The sequence below is a fragment of the Galleria mellonella genome, unplaced genomic scaffold (genome assembly GCF_026898425.1).
Source record: "Galleria mellonella isolate WM207_F2 unplaced genomic scaffold, CSIRO_AGI_GalMel_v1 utg139, whole genome shotgun sequence".
Taxonomy (NCBI): domain Eukaryota; kingdom Metazoa; phylum Arthropoda; class Insecta; order Lepidoptera; family Pyralidae; genus Galleria; species Galleria mellonella.
Genome location: NW_026441995.1, coordinates 10,809,387 through 10,828,954, shown reverse-complemented (window position 1 = coordinate 10,828,954; position 19,568 = coordinate 10,809,387). Strand labels below are relative to the sequence as shown.

General features: G+C 32.6%; 3 protein-coding genes across 3 annotated transcripts; 2 read left to right on the top strand and 1 right to left on the bottom strand.

Annotated features, from left to right (window-relative positions):
- The first annotated feature begins 403 nt into the window (after positions 1-403).
- On the top strand, positions 404-6,996 carry LOC113510665 (major facilitator superfamily domain-containing protein 10). The gene is made up of 8 exons (XM_026894157.3): positions 404-587; positions 659-1,084; positions 2,312-2,470; positions 3,956-4,138; positions 4,647-4,893; positions 5,203-5,394; positions 6,106-6,243; positions 6,695-6,996. Exons 1-8 carry the CDS (start codon positions 585-587, stop codon positions 6,784-6,786), a joined length of 1,440 nt encoding a protein of 479 aa, XP_026749958.2. The 5' UTR covers positions 404-584; the 3' UTR covers positions 6,787-6,996.
- A 69-nt stretch (positions 6,997-7,065) lies between these two features.
- On the top strand, positions 7,066-8,842 carry LOC128202609 (protein chibby homolog 1). The gene is made up of 2 exons (XM_052903517.1): positions 7,066-7,939; positions 8,043-8,842. Exons 1-2 carry the CDS (start codon positions 7,756-7,758, stop codon positions 8,252-8,254), a joined length of 396 nt encoding a protein of 131 aa, XP_052759477.1. The 5' UTR covers positions 7,066-7,755; the 3' UTR covers positions 8,255-8,842.
- Positions 8,843-8,861: 19 nt separating this feature from the next.
- LOC113512302 (DNA topoisomerase 3-alpha) lies at positions 8,862-19,484 on the bottom strand. The gene is made up of 15 exons (XM_031909290.2): positions 19,293-19,484; positions 18,724-18,933; positions 18,248-18,500; positions 16,681-16,851; positions 16,309-16,484; positions 15,892-16,174; positions 15,425-15,636; positions 15,146-15,257; positions 14,365-14,594; positions 13,742-13,877; positions 13,051-13,214; positions 11,671-12,127; positions 10,721-10,973; positions 9,751-9,863; positions 8,862-9,139 (listed from the first exon to the last, which is right to left on the bottom strand). Exons 1-15 carry the CDS (start codon positions 19,482-19,484, stop codon positions 8,973-8,975), a joined length of 3,129 nt encoding a protein of 1,042 aa, XP_031765150.2. The 3' UTR covers positions 8,862-8,972.
- Between the last annotated feature and the right edge of the window lie 84 nt (positions 19,485-19,568).

Sequence of the window (19,568 nt, the reverse complement as noted above, 5' to 3'; positions counted from 1 at the left end):
AATTATATTTGCATAAGAAAAGAAGCAACTATAGGATTTATAGTTTTTATTTTATCATTCCTTCTACGTAATCTTCTGAGAATTACATAGAAGGAATAATAAAATAGTAAAAAGAGGACAAAAGATACACCATCAGTTCTCATTTTTCTTAATTCATACAGGCTAGTGTATAGAAAATGTTTGTCAGAGACAAATTTTACATTATTAGATTATATATTTGATACAGTTTATGTAGAAAGTATGCAAGCAGGTTATATCTGAATATGGTAGAGTTATATAACATTTTCTATACACTAGTCTGTTATGAATTAACAATTTTATCACTCCTTCTATGTAATTCTTTGCTCTTAGGTAAGGAATTTAACGAGTATTTGGCAACACTAGTTCATTCATATTTTTACTCTTTGGTTACTTTCGTTTTCGTTGATATTTCATTTGATTTCAATTCAAGAAGCTAAAGGGAAGGGGTTAATATTTTCTAAGCGGTCCCCTTCTTTAGTTCCATGATTTCCATGGATTTTATTAATATCAGTTTGACATTAAAACTTTTCGGTAGAATACATTACAAAAGTTAAATTATAATAATGGTAAGTTTTAGTGGAAAAAAATATTCGCAAATTATAAACTTTTAAGTGATAAAAGTTTAAATTTATTTCAGAATCAACAAGTCAATGGTGTTGTTAAAAAGAGAAAGGATAATTTTTTGCAAGAAGCTGGTGAAATCCAAAAGAAAAATGTATCAAATACTACATGTTCTAAAGCAAAATTAAGCCCAAAAACCATTGGTTTGGTTTTTATATCATTATTATTGGATTTATTGGCATTCACTATGATCCTGCCACTTTTACCTTCGTTATTAGATTATTACAATAAAGAAGAAGGCAAAGGAAATAGTTTATATGCAAGTTTACTTCAAGCTGTCCAAAGTTTTCAAAAGTTTACAGGGGCACCAGATCGGTTTTCTTCAGTTTTATTTGGTGGAATTCTGGGCTCCATGTACAGCTTTCTCCAATTTCTAACGAGTCCAATAGTTGGAAGTCTTTCTGATGCATATGGAAGAAAGCCTATGCTCTTAATTTGTTTGGTAAGTAAAAATAAATTTAATATTTTGAGGTAAATATGGATAAAATATCTACAGTATACCATTTGCTGGTGTTTAAGACATCCTGAGTTATAAGTAACTAGACATTGGACATCTAAGGGTAAACAACAACTATTTAAGTGGCTTTTGTAAAGCACAGTGTTTTAAAAAAAATTGTTTTATTATTTTTAGTGTGTAATATAGAGTTATTAAAGTATGAGTCATTATTATAGAAAATAAAACTAGGGCAATTTTTAATATTACTATCAATGTTCTGGCAGGTAATAATATACTGTATTCTGTACTATATAATTTTCTAATCATCACTTGAAATTTAGGATCAAGATAAGTAGACAATACAATTTCAAAGATAATAATATAATGATAAGAAAAAAATATTTCTTCTATTGCTTTATTGAATTGTGAACATCTAGTTTGCCATTGGTTTTCTCAGATAATAAAAAAGTTTTTAATTATTAACAAGCAAGAGAGAATAATAATAATGACTTATTAATATTTTTATTAAATTCCTAAGAGATTAATTTATTATAAAGGCTATAAAACTTTATTTCTCTAATTTAATTTGGGGGGAGGTATCTGATAAAATCTATCCAAATATCATCTATATAATTAGAGAATAGATTTAAATCTTGTCAATTTATTATCTTGTTATTTAAAAAAATAGTACTTAGAAGATACCTTAGATAGATCATGTACTTTTTTAACATATTTTGTAGTGCAATGGTGGGCATGTTGCTTTCTATAAATGAGGTCCTGTGTTTGATTTTTAGCTAGATCAATTTTGAAAATTTTTTTTTCTGAATACACTTTATTTTGAGTTGTGATCTCAGTCCTCAGGAACTAGATAATGAACCTAGTTCCTAATATTACAGGGTATCCTAGCTTCCTCAAACACTCTACATTGCAATGGTCCTCACCAGGAGAGTGGTATCTTTCTATGTCACTGATTAGTATAATAAAGCAAAATACATCAATTTTATTATTTAAAATGTCACATAAGTGAGGAATAAGTAACTTATCACCAGTCACCAAATCTCACCAAGGAAAATTATTGTCTAAGGAAAGAAAACATGATTATTTTAGATTATTTGTGTCAGCCTTTAATTTTTTACAGGATTAAAATTCTTATTATTTTTACATAGTGTTATAAATAATATAAATTGATTAGCTATTCTAGAAAAGAAAAGTGATATTTTGTTTATTTCACAGATAGGCATAGCAGTATCACATGGTCTGTGGGGTTGTGCAAGAAGTTTTAGTGTGTTTGTATTGGCACGATTCATTGGTGGATTGAGCAAAGCCAATGTAAGTCTTAGTATGGCCATTGTTACAGATGCGTCAAATGAGAAAACTAGAGCAAGAGGAATGGTAAGAAGTTACATTAATCTTTTGACAGTTTGGTTTTGTAGCAATTGCTGTGCACATAATACTTTATTTATATTATACTAGAATTTTTAATATTATAATATTATAGATTGGTTCAGTTTATATTTGGAGAGGATGCATGAAAGAAGAATTACAAAAAGAGCATGAATCTTATTAATTTATTAGATGCACAAGATAGTTTTAAAACGAAATATTTAACAATATCAATACAGATTATATGTATCATGTCAAGTTGCAAGGACAAATTCAAGTGCATACAGCCTGATAGGCAACATTAATAAGAAATCTTATATTTAAACATTAGTACAATATTATTAAATGTATCATTAGGGGCTACCCTAGATGGATGTATGTCAACCAAATAGACGACATACTGAAGAAGAGACAGACAGACTGTGTGTATGAATAGATTGATGAATGTGGAGAAAGCGAAAAAGGTCAGTTTGGATCAAAGGGTTTGGTGTTCCACTGTTTCTATCTACCCTAATGGGAGGCATCATGGTGGATATGTATGTACATATGTATATTTAATATTTCTATCTATGACAAGTATTTTTAAAAGAATGTAAACATTTGATGTAAATTCTGTCTATTTGATTTATTAATGTAGGTAGTATCAGCTGAATAAACAAAATATAAAAGATGTTCTGTGGAACAAATTAATAGAGGATGAAAAATGGTAAAAAGGATGAGGTACCAGTGAGACCTATTTATTTGAGGCCACTAAAGGTTTTTTCAGCAGAAACTTGTGTAATACTTTCATAATTCTTAAGGAACCAATAAATTACTACATATTTATAATAACTTTAGTCAGAAAAATGCTTTACATCTGTCTTATGATCAACTGAAAGAAAAGAGCTTATTGATGTATTTCTGAGTATATGGAATAAAAGACTTTACAGTTACAAGATACTGGAACCTCTCTACTTCTCTTAATAAAGGCCTCTTCCTTCTTTAAAGTTGGTTAACTATAAATACCGGCACTGGATGCTATTATAGATTTCATTTTAATTTGTTGTTCCTCAAATAATAATAAGACAAATTAATTCCTTCCTATAGTTAAAGTAGGTAGGAAGGAATTCATAATAATCAATATTTCTAACTAATCAACTAAACAAGCAGTTTCCTTTGTATAGGCATGTAATCCAAAATGATAATTCACATAAATGCCAATTACGCTGTAAACCTACATTAACATACCACAGGTATGTTGTTTATATCACTGATAGCTATGTTAATTACTTTGTCACGCAGTTGTGACAAGATATAAAAATATTTATATAGGTAGTAATGTATTCTAACAATGTCTGTGTAATATATAGGTATCTAGGTGAATAATATAAAAAAAAATGTATAAAAGATGCTGCTGTGGTCTGCTTGATGCTAAGCTGCTAATTATGATATTTGAAACAAAAAGTTGATAATAAATACATATTGTATATACTTTTCAAAATTATTACTTTTCAGGCATTAATAGGTCTAGCGTTTTCTGTTGGGTTCATAATTGGACCTTTAGCAGGCGCTTGGTTCGCCGCTAACAATACCCTCACGTCTGGGCCATGGGGCGAGCGACCTGCTTTTTACGCACTGTTACTATCTCTTGCTAATGTAGCACTTGTAATATTCTTCATACCAGAAACATTACCCAAGGTTTGTTGTAAAATACAATTTATCTCTCTTTTTGAGTTGAATATGGGAAATTTATGGAATACTGTTGTTGTGTTTGTATGGCTGTGCTTTGGTTTGAGGGGTGGGATATTGCAGTGAATTTACAGTGTACAGGGTAAAAATATTTAATAAATTATTAATATATATATATATATATATATATATATATATATATATATATATATATATATATATATATATATATATATATATATATATATATATATATATATATATATATATATATATATATATATATATATATATAAAATTTTTGGTCACTAAAAAATCTATGATAAATTATTGATTTTGCAGTGACGAAATAATTATTTTGTCTAATATACAATCATCTAAAATTCCACATATATAAAGTTTTAATCATTATGAATACAAATATAGTACAGGATTGGGATATTTACTACTAGATAATTATTGTATATAGGTATTTATGTTAAATATTTCTCTACATTAATACACTATCATTTTTCAGGAGAAACGAGCACCACTATTGTTTACGCTGTCTAAGACACTGGATTTCGTATCCCCTTGGCATTTATTGAAATTTAGCGCTGTGAAAAATTTATCACAGCATCAGAATAAAGTACTTACAAAATTGGGACTGATCTACTTTTTATATTTATTTATATACTCTGGTCTCGAGTTTACTCTAACATTCCTCACTCATCATACCTTCCAATACACGGCTATGCAACAAGGAAAAATGTTCTTAGTCATAGGTAAGTCATACATGTGTGAAACATATTGTTTTTCCGTAATTTTCGTATTTCGTATTAATTCTTAAATGTGCGAGACGGTCCGATCAAAAGGAGCGTAAGCCGAATTAATATTCTTTATAACGACAGGCTAACGTTATAAAGGACGGTAAATATATTTTTTTACTCCTACGGCTCATAAACTCGATTATACAAAGGGTTTACTACTATATCCGATCAAATCGAGAGAGCCGCTTCACGGCGGAAATACGGTAGGATAGAGATACCTATTTATACGTTATTTTTTACAATACCTGTTTCCGTTTCCGACAGGCGTCATAATGGCGGTGCTGCAGGGCGGCGCGGCGCGGCGGCTGGGCGCGAAGGGCGCGGAGAGGGCCGCGCGGGCGGCGCTGGCGCTGACGCCGCTGTCGTTCGTGTGTGTGGCTGCCGCCGCCGCGCCGCGTCCGCCGCTGCTACCGCCCGTCGCCTGGCTCTGGCTCGGACTTGTCCTCTTTGCTGTTTGTTAGTATCGCTATTATTACTGTCACCGTAAAAAATATTATACAGGTCACACTAAAATATGTTTATATGAGTGATAATTGAATGGTGACCCCACCCGCGCTATCGGTATACACCTTCGGGACACCAGTGAAGGATAGGTGAGGATGAAGCAGGTCAGTTAACAATTCTTGTTGAACTTGTCACGATGGTTTCCAGGAGGAACCACGTGGAGGTCGACCTAATAGGGCATATTGTTAGTAATGGGGCTGTCAAACTCCATTGCTAATAATCTCTTTCCCCCCCAAAATATTGGTATTGGAATAAACATGCCGTGGCCAGAACTCCAGATGTCAAAATAGTGCCTACGGAATCAAAATTTAATTTAATTTTTCCACTAATATTCTTTGGGAAAATGTTCAGTTTCTCTGATAGAACATCTTTTAAATGTATGTTAATAATTTTGATTTCGTCTATGGTTATTGCTTTCCATTTTGAAAGTTATTAGGTTTGTAATTGGTTAGTAAAAAAAATAATAATGAAACGTATAAGTAAACTAACTGACTGGGTGATTTTTTTTTCTATCGGTATAAAAGCTACTTATTAATAAAAGTAAATAGTACATTTACAAAGTTTGATACAAATGATCAAAGATATTATTATGACTGAAGATCGTGACAAGGGATTTTAATGTACCTGTTAAGAGGAGATGTTTGATTGGTTGTGTGGTTGCAGCGACTGCGTTCGCGGTGTCGTGCCTGTCGTCGCTGGCGGCGGGGCAGGCGCCGGCGGCGGCTCGCGGCGCGGCGCTGGGTGCGCTGCGCTCGCTCGGTGCACTCGCGCGAGCTGCTGGCCCGCTGCTCGCCTCCTCCGGTATGGGTTTATTATTCAACTTCTCCATTGGCGTATTTACATAGATTTAGTATAACGTACTTACACTTTGTAATCTTAGTTAATTTATGATTACTTTCCATTCTGGCATCTTACAAAAGACACATATGCACTTTCAGATTTATCTTTGCCTATAGCTCAGAGCTCTATTTCTTATTCTGGGATAGGCATTAAGTCTGAACTAGGAATGGTCCACTCGGTTTCTCCTCTATGTACGCCTATGATGTTATTTTTATAAAAGTGTGGCAACTCCGCAAAGAACAATTACATACTAGTATTATTAATTTAAATGTTAATTATAGAACAAATACATAAGTACTACTTTTTTACGATTCGATGATAGGTTAAGTTAGGTAAGTATCCTACCATGTACTTAACGTTTTCATTTGTTATCAAAATAATTTTGTACAATATGTTATTATCTTTCTTCCAGTGTACTGGATTTCGGGCGCAACTACTACCTACACTATAGGAGCCGCAATTCTAATCATTCCAGCTGTGATGATGTTTAGACTGAAGATATGAACTCTATATCTTTTGCAGATTTTACACTGCCTCAAGAAGCACATAAGCAATAAAAGATTTTATATGCCTATTATGTACCTAACAGTAGGTAATAAGATTTGAGAATAACTTATTTATTGTAACATTACCAGATTTTATAACTTATTTATTTTATTGATAATACTTTATAAGTACAGGAGATTTATCTCGAATAAACAGTATTATATTACATGTGTTTGATTTATTAATAAAATTAAATATTGGATTCTGACAATATTTGTATATTTTTTTTTAATATAAAAAGAATTGGCGCATTTAAGATTATTTTATATGAAGGCCTGGCTCCTTGAAAAAGGTGCATGTGTTCGACAGGTTTTTTGAAATTGCTTATATTCTGGGGTAGGTATTGTATAATTCTGGTGTGCGCACGCTCCCACTGTGTTTTTGTACTTAGGAGGGGGAGGGGTTATAAAAATAAAATAAATGTTTCTTCGGTGGATAGAAAATACTCGTCAATCTCTACGATAAGAAATCGAGAAATAAACTAATAACAATTTGAACCTTTCGTGCCTATATAAATCGTAGATTAGTACAGGGGTTTCTACAATTTTAAAATAATGGAACATCCACCAAATACTTTTTATTTTATGCAACCTTACTTATTGAATGATTACAAATCGATACGACACGGCGATAGGCAATTTGTAAAGAGGAGAACAACTTGTCCAATTTGTTATATAGACATAGAACTATATAATAATTTAATCTCTGCTTCCTGTTGTTTTGATAAATTCAGATCGATCAGCGCCAGTTATCGAGCAATGACCTGTAAATGGCGGAGGTATGTTGCCATGGTAACACTTGTAATTTATGTTACGCAGGTCCGTTACCATGGTAGTTTATATTTGAATAAATGATGCGATATATCGACATTTATTAAAGTCACATTTTAATTACTTTTAAAATTTAAAGCAAATTCAAATAAATAAAATGCCACTGTTTAGCAGTAAATTCTCCACTAAGTCTATTCCTGTAAGACGCCAAGATACATCTGTACTAAAAAGCGAGTTCGGCAATGACTATGCAGCAAAAGAATTATCTCTTGATATTGCTCCATTAAAATTGAAGTTAAGCGACTTCGAAATGTCTTTCGTAGATGGACAGTGGATCCCAGGTCAGTGTCTAACTCTTCTGCCCTTTCTGATTATACATAATTACATAAAACTTCCAATTTTTAATTTGGCTAAACATTCAAAAAAGGTATTTATTAATTGTAGCTTCTGGAAAAGCGGGAGCGGCACATAAAGAAAATCTACGGCTCAAAAAAGAATTGGAACAACTCGAAGAAGAAAACAATATGTTACGTTTGAAATTTGAAATATTACTAGACATGATGACTGACAAGACTGTAGAGGCTGAGCAAGTTGAACTTCAAAGGGCACAGAGTTTAAGTAATTTAAGTAAAAAGAATAAAAAGCAACGGTGGTAGTGTTTTAAGTATTTATAGGTATTGTATAATTGCATTTTTATACTATTTTGTATATGATTATCAATGTTTTATCAATGTAAGTTATGAAACTTGATTAAATCTAATGTGCGTGTATAGTGGGTTATACGAAATTAATTGTACATGCATAAATATCTGTCACGCCGTACAAATTAATTGTGCACCGAATTAATTCCGTAATTATTGGGTCGATTCTGTGGCACTATTTCTCTCTTTACCTAATATTTTTATTTGATAATTTCGCCAAATTACTGTTTTATACGCCACCATATACCAAATTTATAACAATTTTGATTTAAAACTATTAGAAATTTTGTTCACATTGAATAAAGATTTAAGTGATTTAAAATTGAAATTTTAGATTTATTATTGAATTTAATTTTTAATTAATTTATAGATATGGTACTTCAAAATTGACTCCATTATAATACAATATCTGGTATAGTTTAATTTTATGAGATCTCTTGTTATTTATCATTGGAATGTTATTTCCAGTGATATATATGTATATTTATGATTATAAGATACAAATATTGAGTGTAATAAACTTAATTTTATATTTGTGTAATGGTTTATAAATTATCTACAGTTTCAATATAAAAAGACCATATATTTAGTAAATATACATTTATAACTTTAAAAACATAAAATTTCAAGTTTCTAAATTGTATATACATAACGAGACGTATGCTTAAAACTATCAGTCGACGAGAGCCGGGCAGCGATTTCTAGTATGTCCCTCCTGCTTACAGTGACCACATTTCCTGGCACGGGGCGCATCTCCTCCTCCCCTTCCTCCGTTGCCTCCCCGACCTCCTCTACCGCCCCTCCCTCCGCCACGTCCTCGACTACCACTGGCGCTCCAATCTGTTAAATAAATTCATTTATTTATTGGTGTTATTGTTTGGTGTGTATGTTTATTATATAAATAACTATAATATTGAGTTTTGACGGCATTTATTTGTAATATAGCATTAATAATTGCTTAACTACTTGTTACGAATTTAAAATATGATTAATATGTAAGTCTAGTGTGGTATACTAGGTATTGTATAAAAAACATAGTAAAATTCCCATCAGGGAATTATAGCATATAGCTAAGAATTATTAAACTTTTTTTATACCACTGAGGTGGCAAACAAGCAAACGGCCCACCTGATGGTAGGCGGTTACCGTAGCCTATGAACGCTTGCAATACCAGGGGTATTACGCGCGCGTTGCCGACCCTGAAGAAATCTCTTTACCCCCTTTTGAAGAACCCCATGCAGTAGTCTCTTAGGAAAAATCTCGGCAGGGGGCTTATTCCATAACCTAAGTGTTCGTGGGAGAAGATATCTCTGAAACTGCGTTGTACGCGACCATTTAGGCTGTACGGTATGAGGGTGAACTCCCTGTCGATGGCGAGCCGTACGATGGTAGAAAGTAAGTAATTAAATTAATAAACTTTTGTACCTTTTATGATACTGACAGATACTTACCATTACTAACACCTTCGTCGCCCCATTGAAAAAAGTTGCAACGGCGATTGTATTCTTTAGAGCAGGCATAGAACGTGCGGCCTTTATTCGGTCCTTCTTTGTGAACTGTTAACCTGGAAATGTATTTATTCATAATTATTCAAAACTAACGTGAATAAAAATTATCCTACATATTAATCTATTTGTATACCAAAATCGATTCAAATCTATTCAGTTGTATAAATGAGCAATAACAAGTTTTTTTTTTTATGCAAGTTAGAATGGCAAACAAGCTGACAGTTCACCTGATGGAAATTGGTAACTGTCGCCTATAGATATTAGCAGTACCATAGACAACAGAGTATACTGTTTCGCCCATGATACCCCCCATGAGTTGTCATTCCTGAGGACTCTGGTGTAATTCCTCTGTACCCTGTAAATTCACTGCCACATCCCACCCTTCAAACAGGGGGGGAAAGGGATTTTTAGTAATGGAGACTGAGAATCCCATTGCTAGCAACATACATAACCAGGTTGACCTCTACGCGGTTTCCCCTGGAAACTATAATGGTTAACTCCTGATGAATTCATCATTATAGGCTAACTGGCCTGTTTTCATTTTCATCGATCACCCTTTACTGGTACTTCGCCGGCGTATACTGTTAGCGCAGGCGGGGTTACCATTCCATTTTCACCTATCAAAAAACCCTTCAAACCGAAACACAGCCATACAAACAACTGCTTCACGGTAGAAACACGAATGGAACAGAGGTGCCCAAGCAAACGACTTTTATACAAAGTCTCCCTCTGGTAAAATATCTGGTAGAATAGAAGAGGAAATAAACATATTATACCAATTCAAAAAAATAATTGGAATAAGATTGGAAAAATAATGTGCCAAATGACTTTGCACATTAGTGATATCACAAATTTCGCCTAGAGATTGATTCGTAAATGTGTATTAAACTATGTTATTTCAATAGCTACTAACTTTTTAGCAGGGAGGCTACAATTGCACATCACCCCTTCATCATTTTCTGGGAAACTGTCCCTGGAGACATTTGGCACTGTACCCCAACCCCTTGTACTCGTGTTGTTTGCAGATGTCGTAGGTTCCTGTCCCCAGGAATCGTTTGACGGCGGGGTAATGAAGGGATGCTGTTCGTTTTCAGACTCTGGCGCCCACAGAAAGAAGTCGCAACCTCCATTTTCTCTCCCAACTGGGCATTTATAGTACTTTTTACCTAAAATTTTAGTTTTTGAGTTGATGAAAGAGCAATTGTACTAAACATTATAATTTAATTACAATTAATCATCTGTATTTATGGTAAATCTCACTATGGATTAACGTCTTCTTCATGTTCTTTATCTTCAACAGCGCAGATGGAGTGACCATTCTATTATCTTACTGGTATATTTTAGAAAAATTAGTATAAGAGCAATAGATCCACAATAATAATTTTTAGACTCGTGTGTCTGTGTGTTGATTCGGTATCACACAAAAACTACTGCACTATTTTTGGACGCTGTTTTCACAGTTGTGTTCCTGAAGGTCTAACTTAAAATCTGGTATGTTCAAACACCATATATTTCAATGGTTTTCTTATTTCTGAAGTCTACGCCTACGAAATAGCCGACGAAAAGCTAGTTGTTTAATAAAAGTAGTTTATATTTTCGAATAAACGTATGCATATATTCCAAAATATAGCGCTTTACAAATTTAATTATGCCGTAATAAGCCATATACGTATATACATCAAGCCGTAATAATAAAATAACTCGTTTTCGTTCGAATTTATATAAAAAATAAATTACTAGGTACTACTGCGTAAACAATTTTCTTAGTAATTCTTATTTAGTTTAGTCCCTAGCAGTGTAGGCAGAGAGTATATAGCTCTAAAATCTTACCTCAAAATTAAATAGATAATTTGTTTCACTTACCAAAATTATGATTTTGTTTTCGAACAGTCAGCAATAATGCCGTTTTATTGCACCTGCAGATAACATTATTATCATCAGAATCATTGGCAGGCATATTTCTTGATGTTGGCATCATATTATTATTAGTAATTTGATTTCTATATGTCGTAGATGAAGCATTATTTGGCCTCGACTGTGCAGTAGAATTCGTCCTATTTTGGTTATGTACTCTTCCCATACTATTCACTGATGATGTAATTGTTTCTCTGGCGCTATTATTATTAGATCGACTGACATTACCAGCAGACTGTGCCGTAGTGTGTTGACCAACTGTTCTGACACTAGATAAATTAATTTTAAGTAATTCTAGGAATGTGGTGTCGCATCCCCCTATACAAGCCGTGTATGGGGGTGGGTACAGATGGTTTATAGAATTGTTCTTCCATTCAAATTTGATTTTTTTATAATTAGGTCCACACTAAAATATAAAACAGAATATTGAATATCATTAACATTTAATTTTATTAAAATCATCATTTCATGTTTTATTTATTTAACTCTTTATTGCACCATAAATAAAAATATACAATGACAAGTGAATAATTCAAGTGAAATACAGTAACTTCAATACAGATTGAAATATACACATAAAAGTACAAAAGACGATCTTATCACTAGGACAATCTCTTCCAGACAACCTTTGGTTAAAGGAGAACAGATAGAAGTGGGTAGGTGGCGCAAGAGTAAATTAATAATTTTTCGTGCATAAAATATAAAAACCTATAATGTCAAATAAATATAATTAAATCATATATCAAAAATATCAAATAAATATAATTAAATCATATATCAAAAATATCAAATAAATATAATTTATTAAACTTATATATATATATATATATATATATATATATATATATATATATACATACATATACACATACACATGTATGAACAAAATGGCAAACAAGCTGACGGCCCACCTGTTAGAAAGTGGTAAGCATCGCCTATAGACATGAGCAGTACCATGGACATAATAGAAGAATTAGAACTTATATAACTATTATATATTTGAATATAGAATTATTTGAATCTTGGAAATTACACAAAAAGTACAAGTCAATAAAGTATGTGAAAACATTTATTTTGATCTAGTAATTCCAAATAATATTGTGTGGACGTCTTGCAGTGCATTCTTTCTGTAGATAGAGAAATATCATTCAAAACTAAAGACGATTAGTGAAGAAGTGTTAAATGGAGAAAGCATAGAACTGCACAAGGAGAATGACATTGGGAAAAGCATATGTCCAGCTGAGAAAATATACACATAATGGTGAAATAAATAAGAATTAGTATCATTGTTACTACAATATTTTCTTAATAGAAGAGGTTGATACTCACCAATGAACAAGTTTCAGATAATACTTGCAAACTTTTAACGATAGTTGGCAGCCAAACAGCATTTTTGCATTGTGGAAATGACATGCAGCCTATGTAATATTCATCAGCATTGTTCTTCTTTTGTCTTACGACCATGTCAGTGCCGCACTTGGGGCATTTCAAAACTAAATATAATAATAAACAACAGTTATTACCTATATATATGTTAGTATACCTAAAATGTAAAAGTTAGTAAAAACATTCATTATTCACATTTACATTTAAGGTAATAAATAGTCTTTAAAATAAAAAGGATTTGAAAGAAATTTCCTTTACAGATGGATCATAACATAGATTTACGTATAAGTTTTTAAATACGGTCCAAGATGCTGATATTTCCGTAATACAATATTTTATGTCATCTTTGATAAAAAATATTGTAATATCAATATTTTTTTGGCACCTTAATGTCAAAATTTGGTACAGACGTCTATTTGTCGATTATCATTCACATCGGTCAATAGACTTATTCCGGTCACGCATACAAAGTCACGGGAACAAGCTAGTAAAAAAAATATGCTGTATTCTAGTTGTTGCTAATACAGAACCAGACAGATAAATATATCTGCTAATCGGCTGGAGTTAATTTATTCTGATAAACAGCGCTCTATATAAAATACTGATAAACAAATGATTGATAAAAAAACAATACCTGCAGGCGATGAAACGGAATGTGTAGAGGTGGGCGTGTACTCGTTGGGCCGTTCGTTAAACCTTTCAGCGAGGGCACTGTCAATTTTGTTGGCCTCCGCCGCTACTGTAAGATACACTTCTTTATATTTGGCTATCTGAAACACATGTGTTATAGAACTATGAAGACATGCGTGAGGCACATCTTGTTAGATATTATCTTTAAATTTGTATCTGGCTAGATAGAAATTTACAATTATGAATGATGAGGAAATGGTTTATAAATTTGAATTATGTACAAAAGTACCAATTAACGACTCGTTACTTCATTAAAAAAAACTTGTGGTACAGGTAATTTTCATCACATTTATTTCCAAATATTGTATCTGTTATTTTATATCCAACAGATTGCACACAAAGATTTGTTTATCTATTTGGTGTTTATATATAAAAAATGAAAATGATTAATATTAGAATCAAGTTTTTGTTATGTCTTGCATGAAATTGTCATGTAATGTATAAGTATAGGACGAAAGAAATTTGATAATGCAAAATATTACAGGATAAAGGCAATTATACTAGATTATATTTAGCTTAAGAGAATAAAATTTGTAGTTAAAATTATTATATAAAAAGGAATCAAACCTGTTCTGCTAAAACTTGTTGTGGTTGTTTTCTTCCTTCGCTTATAGCTTTTAGGTCTGCCTCCAGCTGCGCCCTTAGGTGTGGTTTAGATATGTTCAAACCCATCGAATCGTAACCCTCCACCAAACCCATACCCAGTAGTCCCGGCACAAAATGTATAGCATCTGCCAGGGCCACATATGAACGATTCTTAATTGTTTCTATGTGTTCAGCGTGAGTTGCGTCTGTACCTGTTAAAAGATAAACAATTTTAAAAACAATGTCGAAAAAAAGGATGTTCTCAATCCCACTTTAATAAACTAAAAAGGTTCACTTCGATGTTTGTCACATACTGTCAAAACTCAGGTTGATTTTAAGGAAATGTTTTTTTTTTCTAACATTCTTTATGATATTTTAGATTTTAGTGAAAATGATAAATGTTTTAGTCAATAATCGATCCCCTTGGAATTATTGCTTTGCCATTTGCGTTATGAATAAGTTACAATCGAATCTACCTACTAAAAACGTTTACGCTACCGAATACTGCTTCATCTTCACCTGTCATCCATCACTGGTGCTCTGCCAGCGTATACTGATAGAGCAGGCGGGCTTATCATTCCATTATCAACCATAAAAAAAGTAAAGGCGTTTTAAGCCTGAGCAGACGAGATATTTGGATTGGAAATCGCTTTTTGTTACTAAAAATAGGATGATATTGATGATAGCAATTTGTCTACTACTATGACAGGGTAATAATTTAAATAAAAGTCCTATCATATCGATATTGTAATTATTCTCTTACCAATTCCATGCTTCTCCATAAGGGCTATGAGATCAGCTTCTGTGAGCAAATTTGGTGGAGCTGTGCTGCCATCTACCATGTCAATACTTGTTGGATTAAAAGTTTGACCTATCTACACAAAAAAAAAATGCTTACTTAAGTATTACATCACATTAAAGGTAATATTATATTATGTTTGTATGAGACGATCGACTGCAGGCATTTTTTGTAGTACTTACTATTTGATATTCTGTGGCTGATAAAATAAATAAAACTGATAGGTGTGTGATATGCACTTACTTGATATAGATGTATTTCTTTTGACGACCACTTGTCATATGGATAGACATCAAGATAATTTCTCGCTGTGATCATCAGTCCACTTGCGTTGAACTTTTCATTAGCAATGTCTATAGTGGTGGTTGTCTCCTGCCCTTGAGCGTCTTTCGAGCAGCATGCAAGGAAAGAGCGCACTATGAACTCGTAGAGACGCTGCTCATTGCCTGTTAAGGCTGAAACGAAAGGGAAGATTGTAAATAAAAGGATAGTTAATAGGGCTATGTAGTACATTGAGTCAGAAACTACTTTTATGTCAATTAATTAATCAATAAGTCTCAGTCTTACGTCAGACTTTTACTTAATCTTATTATAAAAAACACACTAACATTGTATGACAACATAAATAATTATGTATTTAACTATTTTTTTTTTATTTCAAAATTACAAAGAAAAAATTAATCCATACTGCTTGATCCATGAATACATACCATTAGTATATTTAGTAGGATGTATGGGTGGATGGGCTTTGTCACTTTTATTTCCTTGCCTAGGTGTCGGCCCTCCACTATCTAGGATGCCTTGCGCGAACGCCCCCCAGTTGGGATCACTTGTTTGTAGCCCAACAAGTTGTCCTAAGTTCATTTCTTTAGGGAATTCATTAGTTTCTGTACGTGGGTAGCTAATAAAACCCTGTGTGTATAGTTTTTCTGCCAATCGCATCGTTTCTTTTGCGTTTATTTTTAATTTTCTGGATGCTAGTTTTTCTAATTCCTGTAAATATGTAAAATATTTATTTTTAAGTTTACGACATCAATGAATATGTTTTATTACGCACATCTCTTAAAGTATAAATATTTAGTGTTATAATACATTCTCAAAGTCTTATAAATATATAATGTACATACCACAGTGTCCAATGGTAGAGGTCGCCATTTAGATTTTGGTTTTGTTTTGACCTCACACACTTTCGCTTGTGGGTTTCCGATGCAAATGTCATGTAATACTTGGCATGCTTCACGATCAAATAGTCTGTGTCTCTCCCACGAGAAATCTACGCTGAGATCGTTCATAGTGTGATTCACTGCAATTTTTTTAAGTATATTAATTTTGTATTGGAGTAAAACTAAAATGGCAACCTCCATCTGTCATGTTGGTTATCATCTCTTACTAATTTCCTCTCTACTGTAGAAGAGGAATGAATAAGAAATGATAGATGAGGATAAAGTTAGGTCAAATCACCCAACATGATCAATTTACTAAGAATTATGTACATTTACCTTTTATCTTCCAAAATGGTTCCGCTACAAAATTTTCAACTGCCCTATATCTTTCCACAACAAAACCCAGTGTTGGAAACTGACATGAACCATAACTAACTAGACTTTCAGCTAATTTGCTGGGAAAAACCTTTTGCAGTCTTAATGTTTGAAATCGAGTAAATGCTGCACCTGAAAAAGTATAATTTACATTTTATATAGGTATAAATTTGTATTATGGGTTAAAAAACAGGAATAAAACATACTAAAGTACCTAATCCACATCATAAGGTCTTAATGGATGCAACAAATAATGCTTTAAGCGTTACATAGTTTATTATTTAGATTTCTTAAAACCACTTGTATTTTAAAATTTGTAATTATATGATTGTTAGTAGTGGATAAACTCAAATACTACTCAACAAATTTTAAAAATCCTTTCATCTATAGAAAGCTACATAATCAACAATTAACAAAGACTATATATTATTTTATAAATCTATCTACTCTTGCAAAGTAGGGCTAGATGGTAAGTAAATAATATAGTCCAATATTTCAATATAAAACTGCTACTTCTTTACTAAGCAGGAAGAACTAAGGTCGTAATGTAATATAATGTAATGTACTCTATTTTCCGCATTTAGCCTTTCATTTGGGCCGTTGTGCGTATGAGTTGTGGTTAGTACAGCCAACCTAGCTCCGCTCAGAAGCACAGAAGCTTCCTGGGATCTTCACCGGCCTCACGGAGCGACCTCACCGTTCCGAGGATTTCTAAACATTGATAGGCCACAGCTTCACATTCCACGATTACGTGAGCAGCCTTTTCTTCGGGTCGAAACAGCCTCGACATAGAGGGCTGTCTGTGGCTCCTATTGTGTATGTTTGTTTAATGGACAATGGCCCGTTATTGTCTCTATCATTATTTTAAGGTTTTTCCTATCTAGATGTAATAAACGTTTTGATAGTCATTGATTCAACGTAAACACGGCCAATTTTGATTGTCTGCAATCAGTAGCCTGTATTCATCTTTGATTTTGTATGTCAGCAGATCTTTAGACGAATCCATATTCGAAATTGCGAGAACGGAAGAGGAAGAAGTGGATACGGGCCTACCAGCCTCGTTCTCTGAACCTCTTCTAGCTAGTTCGTCTGTGGCATTGTTACCATAAGGTCCAGTGTACCTTCTTATCCATTGGAGGATAACTCGGTTATTAGAAGATATCTTATCCAGTAAATGATGGTATTCAATTATTAATTTGTTGTTTGTCTTGTTGTTTCGTAATGCTTTTAGTACTGCTGCGCTGTCAGATAAGAATCAAATGCCAATACCATTTATTCCTAGCTTATTTACAGCTGCAGCAGCCTTGGTTATTGCAACACATTCACATTGGAATATTGAGCTATGAACTAAGGTTATTTATTATATATATTTAAGAATGTTATCATTATAATAGAAAAACAGTTTTAAAGTCAATACATGTGGTAGATACTCAATGTGACCAATGTAATCTAAAGATGATACCTGTAAAGTCGTTATGAATAGTTAGTGACATTAAAAGTCTAAAACAACTGTACAATAATTTCTTACCAATTCTCAAATCAAGCTCTTGTCTAACATCCACAGCATCACTGACATTTTTATTAGGTTGTTCCAGGTTTTGCAGTGCCCTCTTTACAGATACACCTGTTATTTCTGAGAACTTTGCTCTAAACACATTGAGGTTATTTTTTATTGCCTTGCACACCTCAATTATTTCAAATCCTATATTCTCTCCTTCTCTATCACAATCTGTCCATATTATAAGCCCATGACAACTCCTCACTTCCCTTTCTAGTGTTTTCTAAAATATCACAAAGAAATTGAGACAGCAGCTAGTATTTTAATATTAATTTAGCTGTAACCTGCATGAATAACCATCTCAGGGAATAGGAAAACACGTATTTTAGAAGTTAATCTATTTAAGTAATATTTACTATTAAAGTTTATTACGCTATAGTTATTTAAGAGTGTTTGTGTAACATTTTTATGAACTTTTACATTTCTAATATTAAAACTTTCCTTACCTTTATTTTGTCATAATTTTCAGGACAGTATTTGAAAACTGGTGCATCAAAGAGTAACAGCGGATCACATGACTGCCAATTCTTATAAGATCCCACAAATTCTAATGCTAATAAATGCCCTGATACAGATGTCATCACCATTTGACTTTTTTGTCCCATTACTTCAATTTCAAATTCATATATTTTATTAAACTGAGATAATCCTTCACACTGCAAAAAAAAAAAAAAAAAAAAACAATAGATTCAATTGGCAAAAACATTTATAATTTTAACTGGTTGGAATGAAAAGAAGAAAACAAAGAATTCAGACGCCTTCAACCTTACGTACTGTATTCCTACATTTGCTAGTTTTATAAGTAAATATCGTAAGTCTGCATGTAGTGACAGAGTAAGAATAAGATGTATTGCAAAGTTCATCACACCAAAACTTTAGGTATCGACATATAATTCTGTTAATAACCTGCTTTTAGGTACCCTTAGGACCTATTTCTAGACGTAAATAAAGTATTATTGAAAGACTAAATCTTTGATATGTTATAACATATTAAATAAAGTACAAAAATATTTACCCTCCTGGATGTTCCTCGGGACAAGTGAAGAGCGATATTTTTAGCAGCATCATTTTTTTCAGCCACGTTTAAATATTTCATAATATCAGCTTTTCTTCTCTTTAATATTAAAGATACAGCGGTATCGTTGGATTGGGTATAAAAACAGAAAAATTTTTGTTTTAGGTTATACCGATAACGAAGAAAAAACATAGTGAAAGAACGAAAACATAGCTGTATTTCTCAAAAAATTTAAACAATGCTGATACGAAAATTAAATAAATATGTACTATTATT

Coding starts and splice junctions, on each gene's coding strand:
- LOC128202609 (XM_052903517.1), top strand. CDS start 7,756: ATGCCACTGTTTAGCAGTAAATTCTCCACTAAGTCTATTCCTGTAAGA. Junction 7,940..8,042: donor AGATGGACAGTGGATCCCAG/GTCAGTGTCTAA, acceptor TATTAATTGTAG/CTTCTGGAAAAGCGGGAGCG.
- LOC113512302 (XM_031909290.2), bottom strand. CDS start 19,484: ATGTTTTTTCTTCGTTATCGGTATAACCTAAAACAAAAATTTTTCTGT. Junction 15,258..15,424: donor AAGAAATACATCTATATCAA/GTAAGTGCATAT, acceptor TTTTTTGTGTAG/ATAGGTCAAACTTTTAATCC. Junction 9,140..9,750: donor CGACGAAGGTGTTAGTAATG/GTAAGTATCTGT, acceptor TTTATTTAACAG/ATTGGAGCGCCAGTGGTAGT.
- LOC113510665 (XM_026894157.3), top strand. Junction 4,894..5,202: donor AAAAATGTTCTTAGTCATAG/GTAAGTCATACA, acceptor CGTTTCCGACAG/GCGTCATAATGGCGGTGCTG. Junction 6,244..6,694: donor CCCGCTGCTCGCCTCCTCCG/GTATGGGTTTAT, acceptor TCTTTCTTCCAG/TGTACTGGATTTCGGGCGCA.